At 41.3% G+C, this 19,095-nt stretch overlaps 1 protein-coding gene across 2 annotated transcripts in view; it reads left to right on the forward strand.

Annotated features, from left to right (window-relative positions):
* The window catches only part of LOC142194808 (serine/threonine-protein kinase 38), a 432,602-nt gene extending 429,500 nt beyond the window's left edge, over window positions 1-3,102 (forward strand). For both annotated transcript variants that reach the window (XM_075264178.1, XM_075264177.1), the window contains exon 14: window positions 1,638-3,102. In XM_075264178.1, coding sequence (XP_075120279.1) covers window positions 1,638-1,768 — 131 coding nt within the window. In that variant the 3' untranslated portion in view covers window positions 1,769-3,102. The remainder of the gene's footprint in view (window positions 1-1,637) is intronic.
* Window positions 3,103-19,095: the final 15,993 nt, after the last annotated feature.

Raw genomic sequence — 19,095 nt, forward strand, 5'->3', positions numbered from 1 at the left:
TGACTTTGGTCATGTGATGGATATACTCTTCCGAATTATACAACTGTTTTTCAGAACTAGCCACAGGAGTTGGAAAATACTCTGATTTTGGCAGATTAACTCCTCGGAAGCCGTGATCACGGATGAAGGAATCCAGGGGCAAGATCGCCCCCTCTAAGATCCCCTGCAATGAGATTGCAGTGTCTGAGGGGTTGTCATGGCAGGCATTATAACACATAATGAGCCTATGTTTGATGTGCCTCAATACAATGTATTGCAGTACATTTTGGTGAGGATCAGGGATCACAGTTTTAAGTCCACTTGTTGAAAAAGTAAAATATATTTAGAAGAAAAAAAAATTCAGAATAAAGAAAATAAATAATAAAAAGTTTTTTCAAAAAAATCTTGAAATTTGAAAAACACATATTGTAAGAAAAAAATGAAACATGTTAGGTATCCCCTTGTGTATGTAAGTTTCCACTATCCCAAAATAGTGTTATTTACCCCTTTAACATTGTGAATAAATATATATAAATATAATAAATATATATATATATATATATATATATATATATATATATATATATATATAATTATAAAGTCATACATACCACATATTGCTACCAATAATAACTACAACTTGGCCCACAAATAAAAAAAGCCCTTACATAGCTCAGTCAACAAAATAGAAGAAAAAAAAGATATAGGTGTCAGAATAGGGTGACCCCAGGAAAATTATTCATTTTCAAAAAGTGACGTTTTATTGGGAAAGCAGTAAAACCTAATAGAACCAATATAAATCTGGTATCACCATAATTGTAATGACCTTCTGGACAAAGTTGCCATGTCATGTTTAATACAGAGTGAACAACATAAAAACGAACTGTAAAAATAGTTACAATTGTGGGGTTTTTCACACAGACCTCCCAAAAAGTACTTACAAGCTAATCAAAATATTATATGTAACCCAAATGGTGCAAAATGAAATTACAACTCCTAACGCAAACAATAAGTGCTCATATAGCTACATCAACCGAGAAATAAAAAAAAAAAGTTATGAATTTTGTAAGGTGGGGAAGGGTAATATGAAGAGTCGCTGAGCATTAACCCTTTAAGGATGCAGGGTGGATTAAAGTATGAAATGTATGCTCTGCAGCAATAAGGGCTACATTATACCATTCATTACAGTCACAATAAAAGTAATAGTCTAGTTTGTTCAAACAGTAAATTATTAAAGGGGTAGTCTGGGCTTATTTATTTTTTTTATGGCCTATATTCTGGACCAGTCACCTGTACAGAGCTGCTTCCGGCACCTGTCCAATACACAATATGGGGCTGGAAACAGAACGCTCCATCCATTGTTTAGCGGCTGGTTGCCTTCACTACAGCTCAGCTCCCAATGAAGCCAGTGGTAGTTGATATGCAGTGAAGGTGTCGGGCCGCTGTACAGCAATCAGAGCTTTTTGCTCACGGCGCCATGTTGTTTACAGTATGGGCAGCTGATCAGTACGGATGCTGTGTGTGGGCTCCCTATTAATCATATATTTATGGTCTGTCCTGAGGATAGGTCATGAAATAAATAAACAAAAGTCCAGACCGCCACCTTTTGTATCCCAGTTTTTTTCATCCACTGGTTTAATTAGCTTTTCTTTCCATAGGTGTTGCAAGCAATCATCCCGACTCTGACTTTAAGAACAAGGACTGGGTCTTCATCAACTACACATACAAGCGCTTTGAAGGGCTAACCGCTAGAGGAGCTATGCCCACCTTTAGCAAACCCAGGAAATGATGCTATCCAGACTTGGGCTTATACTCATGTTTTTTTTAAACTTGCATTTTCTTGAAATGCTGGCATGACATGGTGCTGCTGTTGCTTGAAACGCACCATTGGAAAATTCAAGCTTCCATATTTTTATAGCCTATATCTCTTGGAGAATGCAACAAACTGTGAATTGTCACAAAAGGGAGTCATCCTACAGATCATCATCCAAAATCCAGTATTGGACAGTCGCATGTAAAACCAGCTTAATCCCAGTCTGGTTGTATATTTCCCCCTTAGGTTCGCAGGTCACATGTGCAGCATTAAGTAACAGTTGAATTGTCTTAGTTAAGCCCTTCAATTCCGCATAGTCATTTGAAAGAAAGGAGGGTTGCTTGGTACTCAGTAGAAGTTTGACTTGAGTGTATTCTGTGTGTATGTGTCAATAGCTTTAAGACGGATGTTCAGCACCAGCTTTATTATGCACTTATACTGCGTTAACCTGGCTATCTATGATCCTTTCAATCAACACAATTGGTATTTGGGACCCTATTTCATGCAAGTGTGTTTTTAGACTTGGCCTATTTATTTCCATTCATTTGTTCTCAGACATAACCATGTGTGAAATACTTGGATTTTCTTTTCTCTCGTTTGTTAATTGCTTTGAGATTATTTGCTATAATATGGCATAAAAGTGCTTTATGTATTTAATTTTCCCAGTGTTGTGCAGAACCTAGATGGCGGTGCCTTACTTATCAAAGGGCTATATGTTTATATGACTGTATGATAACATATTTTATTTGTGCTCACGATCTCCCATTGGATCTGTATTATTAAATGACCTTCTGTCATTTAATCTCTCTGGAAATATGGTGTTAAGTGGTGGTCTAAAGTGTGAACTTTTTGTAGAATTTGACAGACTGTTTTGTTCTAAAAGCTTCTAGAGCTTGATGGCTATATGCATTGAGTGCTACCCCTCTGCATCAGCAATAGATTCTCCCTCAAGTCCAAGTCATTGGATGACTCCATATCTCATAGTGGGAGTTTTGGCAGCTGGCGAAGAGCACAGTCAAGACTCCTAATAGTGATCGATGATCTGACATGACCAGTGATCCTTAATATTTACATAGGGCTTTACTTTGTCTCATTCTAAATGAGAATTATTCTTTAATATTCTTAAATTTTCTTTAAGAACCTTTCTTTAAGGAACTCTGTTAATTTATTGTGAATACATGACTGTTTAGTAAATTAATTGGTCCTCTATTGACTTCTGACTTGGCTCTTCCAGAACAGGACAGGTAACATTTGACATTGAATACGCCATTGTGCATTCTTTTGGTTGTATACAATAAACATTCTTTAAAGTTGGCAATAGACTTCAGAATTTTGTTGGAGAATGGGGCTGATCTTCATGGTATCTGCTGACGACGTAACTTGTGGGACAGCTCTGACAATGGAATAAAATTTTTCTGTGCCATACATTATTTTCTCCAATAAATGAAAACTAGTGATGACTGGACATTGCTGATCTCTCCCTGCGCTATAAGAATAACATACAGGGTGACACAATGGAATATGCTTGTTAAAGAGGACTTTTCCTTACCTCCACCAACTCAAGCTTGTTTCATCCTTCAATAGGTGATCTTCCACTGATTCCAGTGCAGTGTAAATTTTTCTCTAATCCCCACTATTCCTAGCAGTCAGCGCAGTTAGTTTTTCTGCCTGGTATGCTAACTAGACTCCTTAATGTCAGGTGGGTGGTGTCAGGCAGGAGCAGATAAGGGGACGTAATTCTGAGCTCTTACACTGTCTTTCACTGATTTGAGCTTGTCTCTCCCCTTTGCCTGTTTCTGTCTGACTCCACCCACCTGACATTAAACAGTCTTGTTTGCAACATATCAGGCTCCATAGCTAACAGCACTGATTGATCAGGGCTAGCGCAGGATAGTACAGCAATGGACGCTGATTTTGACAGCAGATTTTGCAGCCAAATCAGCGTCCATACAATGTCCACACTATGTGAACTGCTCCCGCCGCGACCATCGCGGTCGCGGCTTTCACCTCCGCTGTCGGCTCAAATGAATGAGCCGACATGGAGGGCGCTGCGGCTGGGCGGAAGCCGCGGCTCAGCGCGAGCGGCTTCCGCCCGAAAGATAGGTCATGTCGCTTCTTTTTCTGCTAGCGAGCTAGCAGAAAAAAAAAAGCAAGCAGTTCACATAGGGATACATTGTATGGACGCTGATTTGGCCGCGAAATCCGCTGTCAAAATCAGCGTCCATGTCCCCGTGTGAACTAGCCCTGCTGCATTCAGTTAAGTAGTGCTTATTAAAGGATATAAAGAGCTCAAGTTGATGTGGATGGTAAAAGGTCCTCTGAAAATGATGAGAAGAGATACTAGTGGTCTTAAAGCCTTTTTTGACCAAGCAAAGCAATTGGATCACCCACTTTTCTATTGTCATTATTAAGGTTATAATAAGAGAAGCTGTGAAAAACGTTGCTGGGGCTTTCCTTTAAAGGGATTCTACCATTAAAACCTTTTTTTTGTGGATAAGATGTCGGAATAGCCTTTAGAAATGCTATTCGTCTCCTACCTTTAGACGTGGTCTCCGCTGCGCCGTTCCTTAGAAATACCGGTTTTAACTTTTATGCAAATGAGTTCTCCCGCAGCGATGGGGGTGGGCTCCAGCGCTCAAACAGCGATGAGAGCGTCCCCACCGCTGCCAGAGAAGTGTCTCCAAGCGCCGCCGCCTCCTTCATCCGCCGCGTCAACTTCAATGTCTTCTTCCGGTGCAGACTCTTAACTTCTAGGCCTTGGGCAGAGCAGACTGTGCAGGCGCACAGGTCACGGGAAAATGGCCGCATGCACAGTATTGTTAGCGGCCATTTTCCTGCGGCCTGCACAGTCTGCTCTGCTAGAAGTTACGAGCCTGCGCCGGAAGAAGACATTGAAGTTTACGCGGCGGGCGAAGGAGGAGGCAGCACTTGGAGACACTTCTCTGGCAGCGGTGGGGACGCCCCCATCGCTGCAGGAGAACTCTTTTGCTTACCAGTAAAAAGCGGTATTTCTAAGGAACGGCGCAGTGGAGACCACGTCTAAAGGTAAGAGACGAATAGCCTTTCTAAAGGCTGTTCTGACGTCTTATACACAAAAAAAAGGTTTTAATGGTAGAATCTCTTTAATAGCACCTTCTAAGTAGTAGAGCTACTAACAAGCACGAGTTTTGTCATCCACAAATTGCCACAACCATCCATCATCTTCTAGTATACCTTGTTTATAGGGAATATTCTTGTGTTACGCTCACTCTGATGCTAGGTTCCATTCCGTCAAATTTTTCATTGCCATTGTAAGGTATGATAGTGTGGTTTACCTTGCTATACTGGCAAGTACAAAAAAGATCCATTACAGTCTGATATCTGGATCTGTTAGGATCTGTCATGTTTTTTTTTTTCCTGCATCCTGTTAAAATGGAAGTCATCGTATGTGAACAGAGCCTTAGCAGCTGCTTGGTCTAGATTGGCCTGTCTTTTGCACTATAAGTTTACCTTGTATTTTCACAGTCATTTAACATTGTGTCTCTCATGAAACTTTTCATGGAACAATATCCATTCACATAACACTTATTATACATACTAGCCCCTAAAAGAGAGTTAGCAACCTCTGGCACTTCAGCTGTTGTAGAATACCATGCCTGCTTGCTCTACACTTCTTCGAACACCCTCAGTGAATAGAACATGCTGGGAGTTGTAGTTTCACAGCAGTTGGATTGGTTGCTGATCCCTGCCCTAAGGCATAAAAAGGTATTCACAACTTATGATCTCACCTTATGAAATTTATGGCATATTCATAAATCCATCTGTGAGACCTACACCTATCTTCAGAGTGGGATCCTGACCAGATGAGGTGGCCATCATGCACCATCCGTAATTTCATTAGCATTTTTATCAAATGAATGGTAATCCCATGCATGAGTGACAATATGTAATATTAGACTACATTTCATAAGTCTCTGTTAAGGATTGTCGCTACAACGCTAAGAGCACAAAGGGTAAGTAAACTTTCATGTGCATTCATTCTTCAGTTACGGTAAGGAACATTAAGGATGTCTTAAATTGCCAAGTTCTGAGTTTCCCCATTATGTCGTTTGTGTGGGAATCCCTTTAAATCGACAAGGATTTCATTAAAATCCATGCATTGTTGTCAATAAAGTCCATTCATTTTATGTTGAAGTTCTGTAACTTTCTAATACGTTTTGTTACTGTTCTTCATTTTCAAGATCTCTGCAGTCAGTGAATGGCCGCATTCATTATTTACATCCACAGGGTAAAGCGTCTCATCCTGTCCAAGTAACACAGCTGCTAGGCATGTTACACAAGATCTGTGATACACTTCATCAGTCATGCACTATTCGGGCGTGGAACACAAAGAATAGCAGGCATGCAGCTTTTCATTATAGAGTGATTCAGCTTTATTAATATAAAACCACTTTGTGTTTTGATTAATGTGAATTCCTCTATATGACAATCCATCACACACATGCACGGACATTGAGAGATTATTCCACACTCCATCTATCTGAAGCCATGGCATTGGTTCAATAGAATTTGCACAACTTCTCCCTTTGCACGTGTGGTGAATTTATGTACGGGTGGAGGAGTCTGCGTGTTATATGCGTGATGCCTGATATTATTCCAGAGTTCTTTGGGTTTTTTATTTTTCTTTTAGTTGCACTTTCTAAACAAAATGGACGTCTTTACAGTTTTTCTACTGCCAGGATTTCTTACTCTTTCATAGTGTTAAAAAAATGTCCAGAGACAGCATTTTCTATATTTAAGTTGTTTGGCAGACCAGGCCATTTTTCTAAGCATTTGTAATACCTTTGATAGTAAATGGCTAAATATCTGGTTTGTGTGAGTATACGTGTGTATGTATATGCTCATGGTGCAAGTAAAAATTTTACGAAAATCAACTACGATTCTAGCTTCTCATAAGGCAAACCAAACTTTTTCTAGAGTGTTAAATTCTCATTCCCAAAAGTAGTTGTCCAGTGTCTCCCATTCTGATGTACAGGTCTTTTCTATAGTTGTACTGTATAATTGCCGCAAACTACCTGTTTTGGAAAATGTACACACTTCTGATCTGTGTTTCTATGCATGTAATGTCTGTCATTTTTAAAAATAAAGTTTGTACAAAATCAACTTGTGCTTGGATACATTAAATGTACAGTAAGGTGGGATCGGATTTGGTAACATGATAGTAAATGGTTAAAATGTCTGTCTTGCAACATATTATGTAGTATTTGGTAAAACTTTCATTATATAACTGTATTTTTATTTGAGGACTTTGTCAGATCTTCCGGCCTCCTCCATAACCTTGAATATGGACTTCATTTACATGCAACAAAATAAATTTCATCAGGGTGCATTCACACTTCGGATACGCTGACTGATTCTGAACGTTAAAACACGTTCAGAATCAGCGTGTATAAAGCAGATCTCATTCATTTCAATGGTAGCCGGCATACGAGCGCTCCCCATTGAAATAAATGGGCTGCTTTTTTCTCTATGGGCCCCTTCACACGGCGTAAGCGCTCGGCTCATTCCGAGCCGTACACACGAGCGCTTCTAAACACTTCCCATTCACTTCAATGGGAGCGCTCGTAGAGAAAAAAGCAGCCCATTCATTTCAATGGGGAGCGCTCGTATGCCGGCTACCATTGAAATGAATGGGATCTGCTTTGTACGTGCTGATTCTGAGCGTGTTTTAACATTCAGAATCAGTCAGTGTATCCGAAGTGTGAATGCACCCTTAGAAGCAATTCTACCAATGGGAGAAGTGTACTAAGGTAAAAACTTGTTACGCATCACTCAAAAAGGGTTTGGTGGCCTCAGAAAAAAGGGCCGTGGCTTATCATGCGCCAAAGTGATCAAAACTTTGCTGCAAAGTTAACACAATCCTCAAAAACTAGATAAGACAATAGGTTTATTGTTACTAATGCAGGGCATTGTTGACCCATACCTTGGTTCACATCCTTAAAGGGATTCTTCAGGAATTGGAACATTATAAAAGAAATGGTATGTGTGTGTGTAATGTCTAACTCTTTATCTGGCCAAAGATGCTTGTTTGCCCGAGGGGATAATCACTGGCATTACATAAAATGCCTGCTATTCACTTTATTATGTAGAATCGCATCCTAAAATGTTGGGGCTGGTCGAGGAAACAGGAGTGATGTACTGTAACTGCCATACTGTCCAGGACGAGTAGTAGCAGGATGCACAAAACCTTAGGGTAAGTTCACACAGGGTTTTTGGTCCGGAACCTGAGGCGGAGGCCACGTACTCCGTTCCGGACTAGGCCCAAATGAATGGGCTTAGCTGGGAGGGGAGTTTCTTCAGGCGGATGTCGCGAGACTTCCACCTGAAAAAAATGAGCATGTCGCTTCTTTTTTCTGGGAGCCGGAACAAACTGCTCCCGGAAAAAAGAACTCACTGGCTCCCATTGATTTCAATGGAAGCCATCTTTTTGGTCAGGATTTTAAGGATTTTCTGACAAAAAAACCCCATGTGAACTTACCCTAACCGTAAATAATTCCGTGAAGGATGGGACCAGCTCAGCCATGGCTATGATGTTATATATTTACAATCCTATCATTCATGTATTTATCCTTGGTCAAGCTGTGTTCATCCTTCTACCAGTCAGCCTGGACTGAATAGCCATAACATCACTTCTGTTCCCTCCTGCAGCCTGTCCTCTTCCATGTCCTAACATGCTACAGGGTAGAGAGGATGACAGACATCTTAATACGATGTCTGACAAACCCATAACTTGTCACCCGATAGGGGTTGTCACTATGAGCATTTTTGTATTTTATTTATCCAAAACCATTCAGCCATTGCAAAGATATAAGTCCAGTTTGTGTTGTTGCAGATTCATGTAGTGATGTGAATGGGGACGTCTGTGTGTGCCTTATGACATAGAGTATTATCGCCTTGGCTTTGCGGCAACACTAAAAAGACCTACCTTTGGAATAGCTGAATGAATCTGGATTAAAAAATAAACACAAAAGTTCTCAGAGTGAAGAAGTCATGGGGCGTTTCAAAGCTGGTGACCGGTCGTCTTCTGTGTAGCTACTGAGTGCGACGCCTGAGGAATTTATTGGCAGATATAATTATTATTTCCAGTGTTGGCCATTACTGTGGAATGTTGGTTACAGTACTGTGTAATGTATTGGTCACCGCTCCTGTGGCCATGCTATGAATTATTATATCCATATTTTATAAATATATATTTATGGTACTGTGTGTAGAGCAGTGGTTGAAAGTTTGGGAACCCTACAGAATTTTTTGCATTTCTTTTGCGTACATGCAAGTTCTAAAAGTAGGTAAAGAACCAAATCAAATAAATCATTTAAATGACCAAATCTAATATTTTTATTAAGGAAAAAAAATAAATTACCCAATGTCATATATCCACGTAAGGAAAAAAGTATGTGAACCTTTAGGAATGTCTATTGCTTTGATCACTTTTTAGTCAAATTTTTATCATAGGCACTACAGTGAAAAAAAAACGGCTTGGCATTTTTTCCCCCGCCATGGCGTTCACTATAAAATATTTTTATAAGTTTGTAGACCAGGCATTTTTGGACACAGGGATGCCTAATATTTATGTGTTTCATAGTAGTTTTTAACAATAGAGTTCTAGAAAAATGGGGGCAATTTGATCTTTTAGTTCTTCTTTTTCATGGCAATGAAACGCTGTCCCCATATGATGCTATGCCATGATCTTCTGATGCTATGATCCCACCCGAAATGGCAGCACCACCGGGAAAATGGCATCACGATGAGCTTTGACCGAGGCACCAGGGGCCTTAAAGCCCGAGATCCGTGCAGGCACTGATCACAGGCATTAATGCCAGATCTCTGCTATATTTCAATATCCAACATCTGCCGTATTATTATGGCAGATGTCGGGTAAGGGTTAAAGAACAGGGATCTATCGTAGTATGAGCTTCACAACTTATTTGTGTTAGAAGTGTATTTTGGCTCAGACAAAGGAGTTTTTTGAGGACCCTAGAAGGTTATTTATTGATGGTCATGAGGCTGAAAAATTGGTACAATGCTATCGCTAAACAGTGTGGCCTCCACCAATCCAGTCAGATTCTGTACAAATGGAGAAAATTCAAGACCATCTTTCCCTCCCCAGCAATGGTTGACCAACAAAGATCATGCCAGGAGAAATGTTGTGGAAGGACCTGAAGCAAGCAGTACATAGGAAGAAACCCACCAACAGAGTCTAAGCTTTTTTTTTTTTTTTTTTTTTTTTTTTTTTTTAAATAGGATAAACTTCAAGGGGTCACTAAAGACGCTGAAAGCAAAAGTTAAGATATGTGATATTAGATAATTTTCTTTTATAAATAAAGGATCAAGTCTAATTTTATTGATTTGTCTGACTTTTTTGTTGTTTTTTTTCCTAGGAAAATCTGATTTTAGTTTAAAGAAAATTTTATGCAGCAATATAGGTATTTCTGAAAGGTTTGTAAAGTATAGCACCAATGTAGTTCTTAACTGCTCTATACTTATACCATGTGATGCATGCTGGGGTTAAAGTGTACTTATAATTTAATACAACTTTTGACATATCACGGTGATATGTCTGTAGGGGTCGCAGCACAGTGTGCCCTCTGCTTTCCTAGCAGGTCTTCTAATAGTGTATACGCTAGTGACTCTGTTTTCGTGTTTCATTTAGCTTATGACATACTGTATGTTCTCAGAAACTGACGACAAGCTGTCAGTCGACATAACAATGTGATAGTTTCATTATAGCCATCAGAATGCCAAAACCATCTTATGGAGCTGCAAATCTCCCCTGACTTTGAGTCTAATTCCTATGCGGCGACTAATTCAGGTCATTTAGACACACTGTCTGGACGGAATTTGTAGTGTTAATACAGTCGTATTACTGCCAAAAAAAATCCCATAACCTTTGGGTGCTGTTTTAATGATGTTTATAATAGATGTCTGATGAATGACTTAAAAGAAAAAGATTGGCAGCCAATAAATAGATACAAGCACATAGCCTGAAGATGCCAACCAGAACCTTGGAAAGCCAAGACAATAAGATCATTCTGATGGCTAGAGCCTTGAATGGAACACATTTTGCATGAGGAAATCTTCCTGTTATATTTATTAGCTGTTGTAAATATCAAAGCAACACCACTAAAACCATTAACAAACTGGATGCCAGCCCAATGTAGATGATAAATTAATGTGCTTGTTTCTTAGGCTGTAGCTAATAAAGGTTATTCTCTGTTTAAGAAGTACAGTTTTACAACATGCTTCATGTATCAGTAATTTACGGTTTTTATGATCATTCCTAGTAGATAGAAATTTGTTCTGGTCAGGTACAAGACACATATCCTGTTTGTGCCTTTTATGGGAAGCCAAGTCACTAGTGCAGAGATGCAGAACTTTTCATCCGAGGGCCACACTGTCGGAATAAATCAATTCCAAGAGCAGCAATAAACTTTAAAGGGATATTGCCAGTGTGTCCCATAACTGACTGAAAGATATCAATTCCATTCCCCGGACTCCAATTTTATGAGTTGCTGAAACAGTGTTTCATTGCTTCATTGCTCAAAAAATACAATGAAGAGTTGCAGGCATGCATGACTACATCTCCAACTCAACTACTACTTTCTGGAGTGCCACATAGGGTACTAGAGACTGCCATTCTGTTGACATATTGGGATCATAGTGATGGCTACAAAGTGTGCCACTACAACTTCCCAGTCCCAGCTCCTACACCATGCACTACCCCTCACATGTAGATGCGTGTTTGCAGACCACAGAGCCAGTGACAGGACGTCACATGGCCCGGGATGCAGGTACCAGTCATGTGACATCAGGGAGCGTCCAGAAGTAGGCCTGAACCTGCCCGGAGAGGTAAGTAACACGGTTTTTTATGTTACCTCCCTAATAATATAATAATTATTAGTATAATAATGATGTTTGTGAGGCCCGTGGCGTCACTTACCGATCCCGGCCACTGCCAGGATCAGTATGTAAATGGGGCCCGTTAATGGCTGGAGTAACTCCAGCCGGTAACGACCTATTAAGAAAAGAAAAAAAAACGCAGCAGTAGCAGCTGTTGCCGGGCCCCTAATGTCCCAGGCCCTGTGGCAGCCGCTACCGCGGTAGTTACGCCACTGCCCTGAGTAGAATAATGATGTTTGTGGGGCCCGTGGCGTCACTTACCGATCCCGGCCACTCCCAGGATCAGTAAGTAAATAGGACCTGTTAAAGGCCAGAGTAACTCCAGCCAGCAACGGCCTATTAAGAAAAGAAAAAAAAAAAAAACCGCAGGGGTAGCGGCTGTCGCCAAGCCCCTAGTGTCCCGGGCCTTGTGGAAGCTGCTACCCTTGCTACACCGGTAGTTACGCCACTGGCTGACCGGCTGTACAGACTAACACATCTGCTCTAGTGGGGATGTTCACTTGGTGTTGTGTAAATGAAATGTCCTTAATCAAAGCCCTACTTGTTTCATGATAAATGACATTTGTCGACTGAGCTTATAGATTTTTCTGGTTGTAATTTTATTAAATTTTAAATATTTATGGATGATGAAACATGATTTATCATTTTCATATTTTAAATTTGATACCAAGGATTTGTGGGTTTGCAAGTGATAATCCAAAACTACCGGCTTTATTGGATGGCTCTTAAAATAAGCTCATTTATAAAAGTCAGTGTCATAGCACAGTACGCTATGTGTAAGGATAAACCTGTGTGAAGCGCTCGCTTACACTCACTTTCTATACGTATGTTAACAGACAGCAAATAAAACTTGTAGTTTATACTACAGACGGCTGCTGGGTTTCATTGCTTTTTATTCAATGCTCTAGCTCCCACCTGTGGACTCTATGGTACAAGACACAGATTTAGAAGCACTGCCCATCTGGAGGTTACGCCCTTCAGTCAGTTCCAAAGTACTGTAAAGTAAACTTGTAGTAACTGGTTGTTACAATGCTTAAGAAGTCCGTAAAATTCAGTGGTGAGTAGTATCAGCCTTATCATTAATGCATTTGTTACATTTCTCCTTAGAGTTCTACCAGTCTCTTTCCCAGAACCTGGCATGCCTGGAGTGCTGCAAATAAATTATAGGGAATCTTCCTGCTCCTACCAGGTAATGATACCTGCAGTATTATTTCCCCCGTCTCCTGGTCTCGTGTACAAGGAAATATTTAGCAAGTGGCCACGATATTTATACCTCTATGCATGCTTCAAGGGTGTCATGAACTACCAAAAGAGAGTTCTTCACATCATGAGACACCACGTAGGCAAAGCTTTAAGGTGATGGAAAGTCAGTTTACATTATTTAACCAGCAATGCACAATAAAGTTACTGTTAATATAATAGGTAATGTATATCGTTGGCCACCATTAGTCAATGTATTTTGTTGATTTTAAAAATGAAAATTTCACCAATGAAAGGAAGTAAAATTCTTTTAATAGCTCATGATATAACCCATATGAACTTCTTGTCACTGGGTATTGCATGAAACAGATAACTGCCAATGTCTCTATCTAACACATACATAATTATGAATCCTATTTAACCTATTTATTAATATATGGATAGTTTGGGGTGGAAATCCTTTTAAAGATTTAGATGGGTTGTCTCAGGGTCTCCTTTTAGAGTATCTGGCTTCATAGAGAGTCGTCTCCTATTCAGGACTCTTTCAACCCATGTGGCAAGCAGTCAGTCAGGACAGCTCTTGTTTTGGCAGATTGCTCAGCCATGGTCACCTATTTATTTTTGGTGAGACAACCTCTTTAAAGAGGACCTTTCGTATCCTCAGGCACATGCAGTTTTATATATTGCTGGAGAGTCGACAGTGTGCTGAATTCAGCGCACAGTCGGCTTTCCCATTATGGGCTGGAGATATCTGTGCAGTTACCAATCTCTGCCCACTGTCAGAAGGGCATTCCTGACAGTCTATCTGGGCTGTGAGGAATGCCCCCCCCCCCCCCCCCCGACAGTACTCATCCATAGCTCTGTACTGTCAGGTGGGGCGTCCCTTACTGCCCAGCCATGGTGCTAAACTGTGAGGAATGGCACCGATATCTACAGCCTCAGGACACATAACGGGAAAGTTGACAGTGCGCTGTGTAGCTACACAGACAGCAACATGCGCAGTCCTATATGAAATCAGAACAAAGTAGAGTCAGGATAAGAGTACCGAAGATGAGAAAGCCACTATAGCATTTTTAACCACTAAAATATGCATCTGGTACTTCAGCTGTAGATATAACAAATTCAAATATAGGTGTCCCTTACAAACAGCCATTAGATATGTGCCAGTGGCGTAACAAAAAGCTCATGGGCCTAGGTGGAAAAGCTCAGCCTGGGTCCCCTCCACAACTTATTATTTGGACTGGGTTGTCCCATCTCAAGGATCCTATCAATACTGGTAGCTTATGTAAATTGAAGACTTTTCCTAAATATATTGCTTTAGAAATACTGCTTTGTTTGCCTGCTGTGTGAACTTACTCCTCCCATTGTTTACACGTTGTTGCTATAACCACGGACCTATATGACAAGTGAAGTCACTTACTCACTGCTCTTGCTGACAGGACAATCGTTCAGCTAATTGCAGTTTGCTGATAAAGCCTAGTCTGTTATCTTTCTATGTAAACACACAGATAACACTGAGTCCATTCTGTACTAGCATCTGCATGTTATCTGATTTATATAAGTGTTGTGATACTTCTCAGGCTCGTTCAGCAAGAGTGGGGAGGGGGAAAGAAATACAGGAAGTGAGAACAGGAAACTCTAAGCAGACTGCTGAGACACTGAGTTGGGAAAACCTCTTTAAGAACATAAACATTTTCTCTATAGCTTTGTCTCTCTTTAGCTAGATGGTGCCCATTGTTAGCTTTCCTTCATTGGACATCCAAGTGCTAGCAATAATGTTCTAGTTGTTCATCTATTGTCCTTGGATATGCAGTATCCTGTCAATGTCTGTCATATAGTACAGTGCAATATCCATTTGTCAGAGTTTGTGGGTTCAGCATTGCTATAGACTAGTTAAACTGAATGGTCTGCTACATATAAGCATTGAAACATGCTCATTAGAGATGAGCGAATAGTATTCGATCGAGTAGGTATTCGATCGAATAGTCTAATATTGAGGTCTACTTGAATCGAATTTCGAATCTTTCACTACTCGCTCATCTCTACTGTATAAGTTTCTTTTTTTAATGCCTACGTTGTCCTAGTTCCTGTCCTACCCTCCCCTGCATAGTTATTGGTGTAAAAAAGCAGCAGGGAAGGTGGGAGGGGAATCGACTTTTTACTGTGTTTACCATGTGGTATTCGACCGAGTACGAGTATTTAGAATACCGTAGTAAAAGATTGAATATCTACTTGATCGAATACTGCTCGCTCATTTCTAATGCCCATTCCTGTAGCACACCTAAACCTTCTTCTGTAACCTACACAACTAATAAAAAAGTTATCTTCTCTATACAACTTGCATAGTGGGAAAGAAAAAGGGATATTTCAAATCTATCTATCTATCTATCTATCTATCTATCTATCTATCTATCTATCTATCTATCTATCTATCTATCTATCTATCTATCTATCATAAATCCAGAGGCATAACTTAAAGCACCTGGCCCCCAGTGCAGAATCTATAATGAGGCTCCTACCTACCATACGCTATTTAGAATAGTGGTATATTCTGTATCTCTGTATCTATCTATCTAGTGGTAAACTTAGCCTCTCCACTGCCTGGGGCGGAAGATCGAAAGACTCAATACCGGGGGAAGTTTGCTAATGGTAACATTACAGTGAATATAGTGCAGTAACATTTTGTGACTTATTATTATTATTATTATTATTATTATTATTGTTTATTTATATAGCACCATTAATTCCATGGTGCTTTACATTTGGGGGTTACATACAATACACAAAATATATAGGTACATATCATACTAACAGTGATCGGCTGGCACAGTGGGGTAGAGGGCCCTGCCCGCGAGGGCTTACAATCTATGAGGGACGGGGGGTAGAGACAGAAGGAGAGGGGGAGACTGTACAGATGGCAGTGCGGTGATAGTGTTATTGGAGGTTGTAGGCCTTCCTGAATAGGGGAGTCTTCATGGCCTTCTTGAATCCTGTGATTGTGGGGGTCAGTCTTATGTGTCGTGGTAAGGAGTTCCAGAGTATGGGGGACGCACGGGAGAAGTCTTGGAGACGGTTGTGTGAGGAGCGGATGAGGGCAGAGCGGAGTAGGAGGTCGTTGGAGGATCTGAGGTTACGTGTGGGCAGGTAGCGGGAGATGAGGTCAGAGATATATGGAGGGGACAGGTTGTGGATGGCTTTGTATGTTAGCGTTAGTAGCTTGAACTCAATTCGCTGGGCTATGGGTAACCAGTGGAGGGACTGGCAGAGGGGAGCAGCCGATGAAGATCAGGGGGTGAGGTGGATTAAGCGAGCAACACAGTTTAAGGTGGACTGGAGGGAGGCGAGGGTGTTTGCCGGGAGTCCATGCAGAAGGGTGTTGCAGTAGTCTAAGCGGGAGATTATGAGGGCCTGGACGAGCATCTTGGTAGTTTCTGGGGTGAGGAAGGAGCGGATTCGGTGGATGTTCTTGAGCTGGAGGCGACAAGAGGTGTTGAGGGTTTGAATATGTGGTTTGAAGGATAAGTCGGAGTCCAGGGTTACCCCAAGGCATCGGGCCTGTGGGACAGGGGTAAGTGGGGTTCCATTAACTTTGATAGATGGGTCAGGTGGAGGGGCCATGCAGGATGGGCTGAAGATGATAAACTCTGTTTTCTCCATGTTGAGTTTGAGAAAGCGGGAGGAGAGGAAGGAGGCTACGGCCGCTAGACAATCTGGAATTCTGGCCAGCAGGGAGGTAATGTCTGGTCCAGAGATATACAGTCCTATGAAAAAGTTTGGGCACCCCTATTAATCTTAATCATTTTTAGTTCTATATATTTTGGTGTTTGCAACAGCCATTTCAGTTTGATATATCTAATAACTGATGGACACAGTAATATTTCAGGATTGAAATGAGGTTTATTGTACTAACAGAAAATGCGCAATATGCATTAAACCAAAATTTGACCGGTGCAAAAATATGGGCACCTCAACAGAAAAGTGACATTAATATTTAGTAGATCCTCCTTTTGCAAAGATAACAGCCTCTAGTCGCTTCCTGTAGCTTTTAATCAGTTCCTGGATCCTGGATGAAGGTATTTTGGACCATTTCTTTCTACAAAACAATTCAAGTTCAGTTCAGTTTGATGGTCGCCGAACATGGACAGCCCGCTCTCAAATGATCTGAAAACAAAGATTGTTCAACATAGTTGTTCAGGGGAAGGATACAAAACGTTGTCTCAGAGATTTAACCTGTCAGTTTCCACTGTGAGGAACATAGTAAGGAAATGGAAGACCACAGGGACAGTTCTTGTTAAGCCCAGAAGTGGCAGGCCAAGAAAAATATCAGAAAGGCAGAGAAGAAGAATGGTGAGAATAGTCAAGGACAATCCACAGACCATCTCCAAAGAGCTGCAGCATCATCTTGCTGCAGATGGTGTCACTGTGCATCAGTCAGCAATACAGCGCACTTTGCACAAGGAGAAGCTGTATGGGAGAGTGATGAGAAAGAAGCCGTTTCTGCACGTATGCCACAAATAGAGTTGCCTGAGGTATGAAAAAGCACATTTGGACAAGGCAGCTTCATTTTGGAAACAAAAATTGAGTTGTTTGGTTATAAAAAAAGGCGTTATGCATGGCGTCCAAAAAGAAACAGCATTCCAAGAAAAACACATGCTACCCACTGTAAATTTGGTGGAGGTTCCATCATGCTTTGGGGCTGTGTGGCCAATGCCGGCATCAGGAATCTTGTTAAAGTTGAGGGTCGCATGGATTCCACTCAGTATCAGCAGATTCTTGAGAATAATGTTCAAGAATCAGTGACGAAGTTGAAGTTACGCCGGGGATGGATATTTCAGCAAGACAATGATCCAAAACACTGCTCCAAATCCTCAGGCATTCATGCAGAGGAACAATGACAATGTTCTGGAATGGCCATCCCAGTCCCCAGACCTGAATATCATTGAACATCTGTGGGATGATTTGAAGCGGGCTGTCCATGCTCGGCGACCATCTAACTTAACTGAACTTGAATTGTTTGTCCAAAATACCTTTATCCAGGATCCAGGAACTGATTAAAAGCTACAGGAAGCGACTAGAGGCTGTTATCTTTGCAAAAGGAGGATCTACTAAATATTAATGTCACTTTTCTGTTGAGGTGCCCATACTTTTGCACCGGTCAAATTTTGGTTTAATGCATATTGCACATTTTCTGTTAGTACAATAAACCTCATTTCAATCCTGAAATATTACTGTGTCCATCAGTTATTAGATATATCAAACTGAAATGGCTGTTGCAAATACCAAAATATTTAGAACTAAAAATGATTAAGATTAATAGGGGTGCCCAAACTTTTTCATAGGACTGTATATTTGGGTGTCGTCGGCATAGCAATGGTACTGAAAGCCATGAGATTCTATGAGTTGGCCCAGGCCAAGGGTGTAGATGGAGAACAGGAGGGGTCCTAGGACGGAGCCTTGGGGGACACCTACAGAGAGAGGGCGTGGTGAGGAGGTGGTGTGCGAGTGGGAGACGCTGAATGTGCGGTCAGAGAGGTATGAGGAGATCCACGAAAGGGCCAAGTCTGAGATACCAAGGGATGAGAGAATTTCTAACAGGAGGGAGTGGTCAACTGTGTCAAAGGCAGAGGAGAGGTCGAGGAGGAGGAGGACAGAGTAATGGCGCTTGGCTTTGGCGGTTAGCAGGTCGTTAGTGACTTTTGTTAGGGCAGTTTCAGTGGAGTGCCGGGGTCTGAAGCCTGACTGAAGTCTGTCAAAGAGCAGGTTGGACGAGAGATAGGAGGAGAGTTCTGAGTGGACGTGTTGCTCAAGAAGTTTTGAAGCGTACGGGAGTAGTGAGATGGGACGATAGTTGGCAGAAGAGGACGGGTCGAGGGACGGTTTCTTATGTATAGGAGTGACAGTGGCATGTTTGAAGGCTGAAGGGAAGGATCCATTGGTTAGGGATAGATTGAAGAGATGGATTAGGGCTGGAGTGATAACGTCAGTGAGCTTGGGGATGAGATGTGATTGAATCGGGTCGAGCGTGCAGGAGGTGAGGTGGGATTTGGAGATTAGGGAGGAGAGTTTTTCATCAGTGATGGAGGAGAAACAGGTCAGGGATGGGGAGCAGCGAGTAGTTGGGTGGATGGATTGTCGGGGGAGTAGGGTGAGGCTGTCTCTGATGGTGT

Source organism: Leptodactylus fuscus, chromosome 2, assembly GCF_031893055.1.
Source record: "Leptodactylus fuscus isolate aLepFus1 chromosome 2, aLepFus1.hap2, whole genome shotgun sequence".
In the NCBI taxonomy this organism is placed as follows: domain Eukaryota; kingdom Metazoa; phylum Chordata; class Amphibia; order Anura; family Leptodactylidae; genus Leptodactylus; species Leptodactylus fuscus.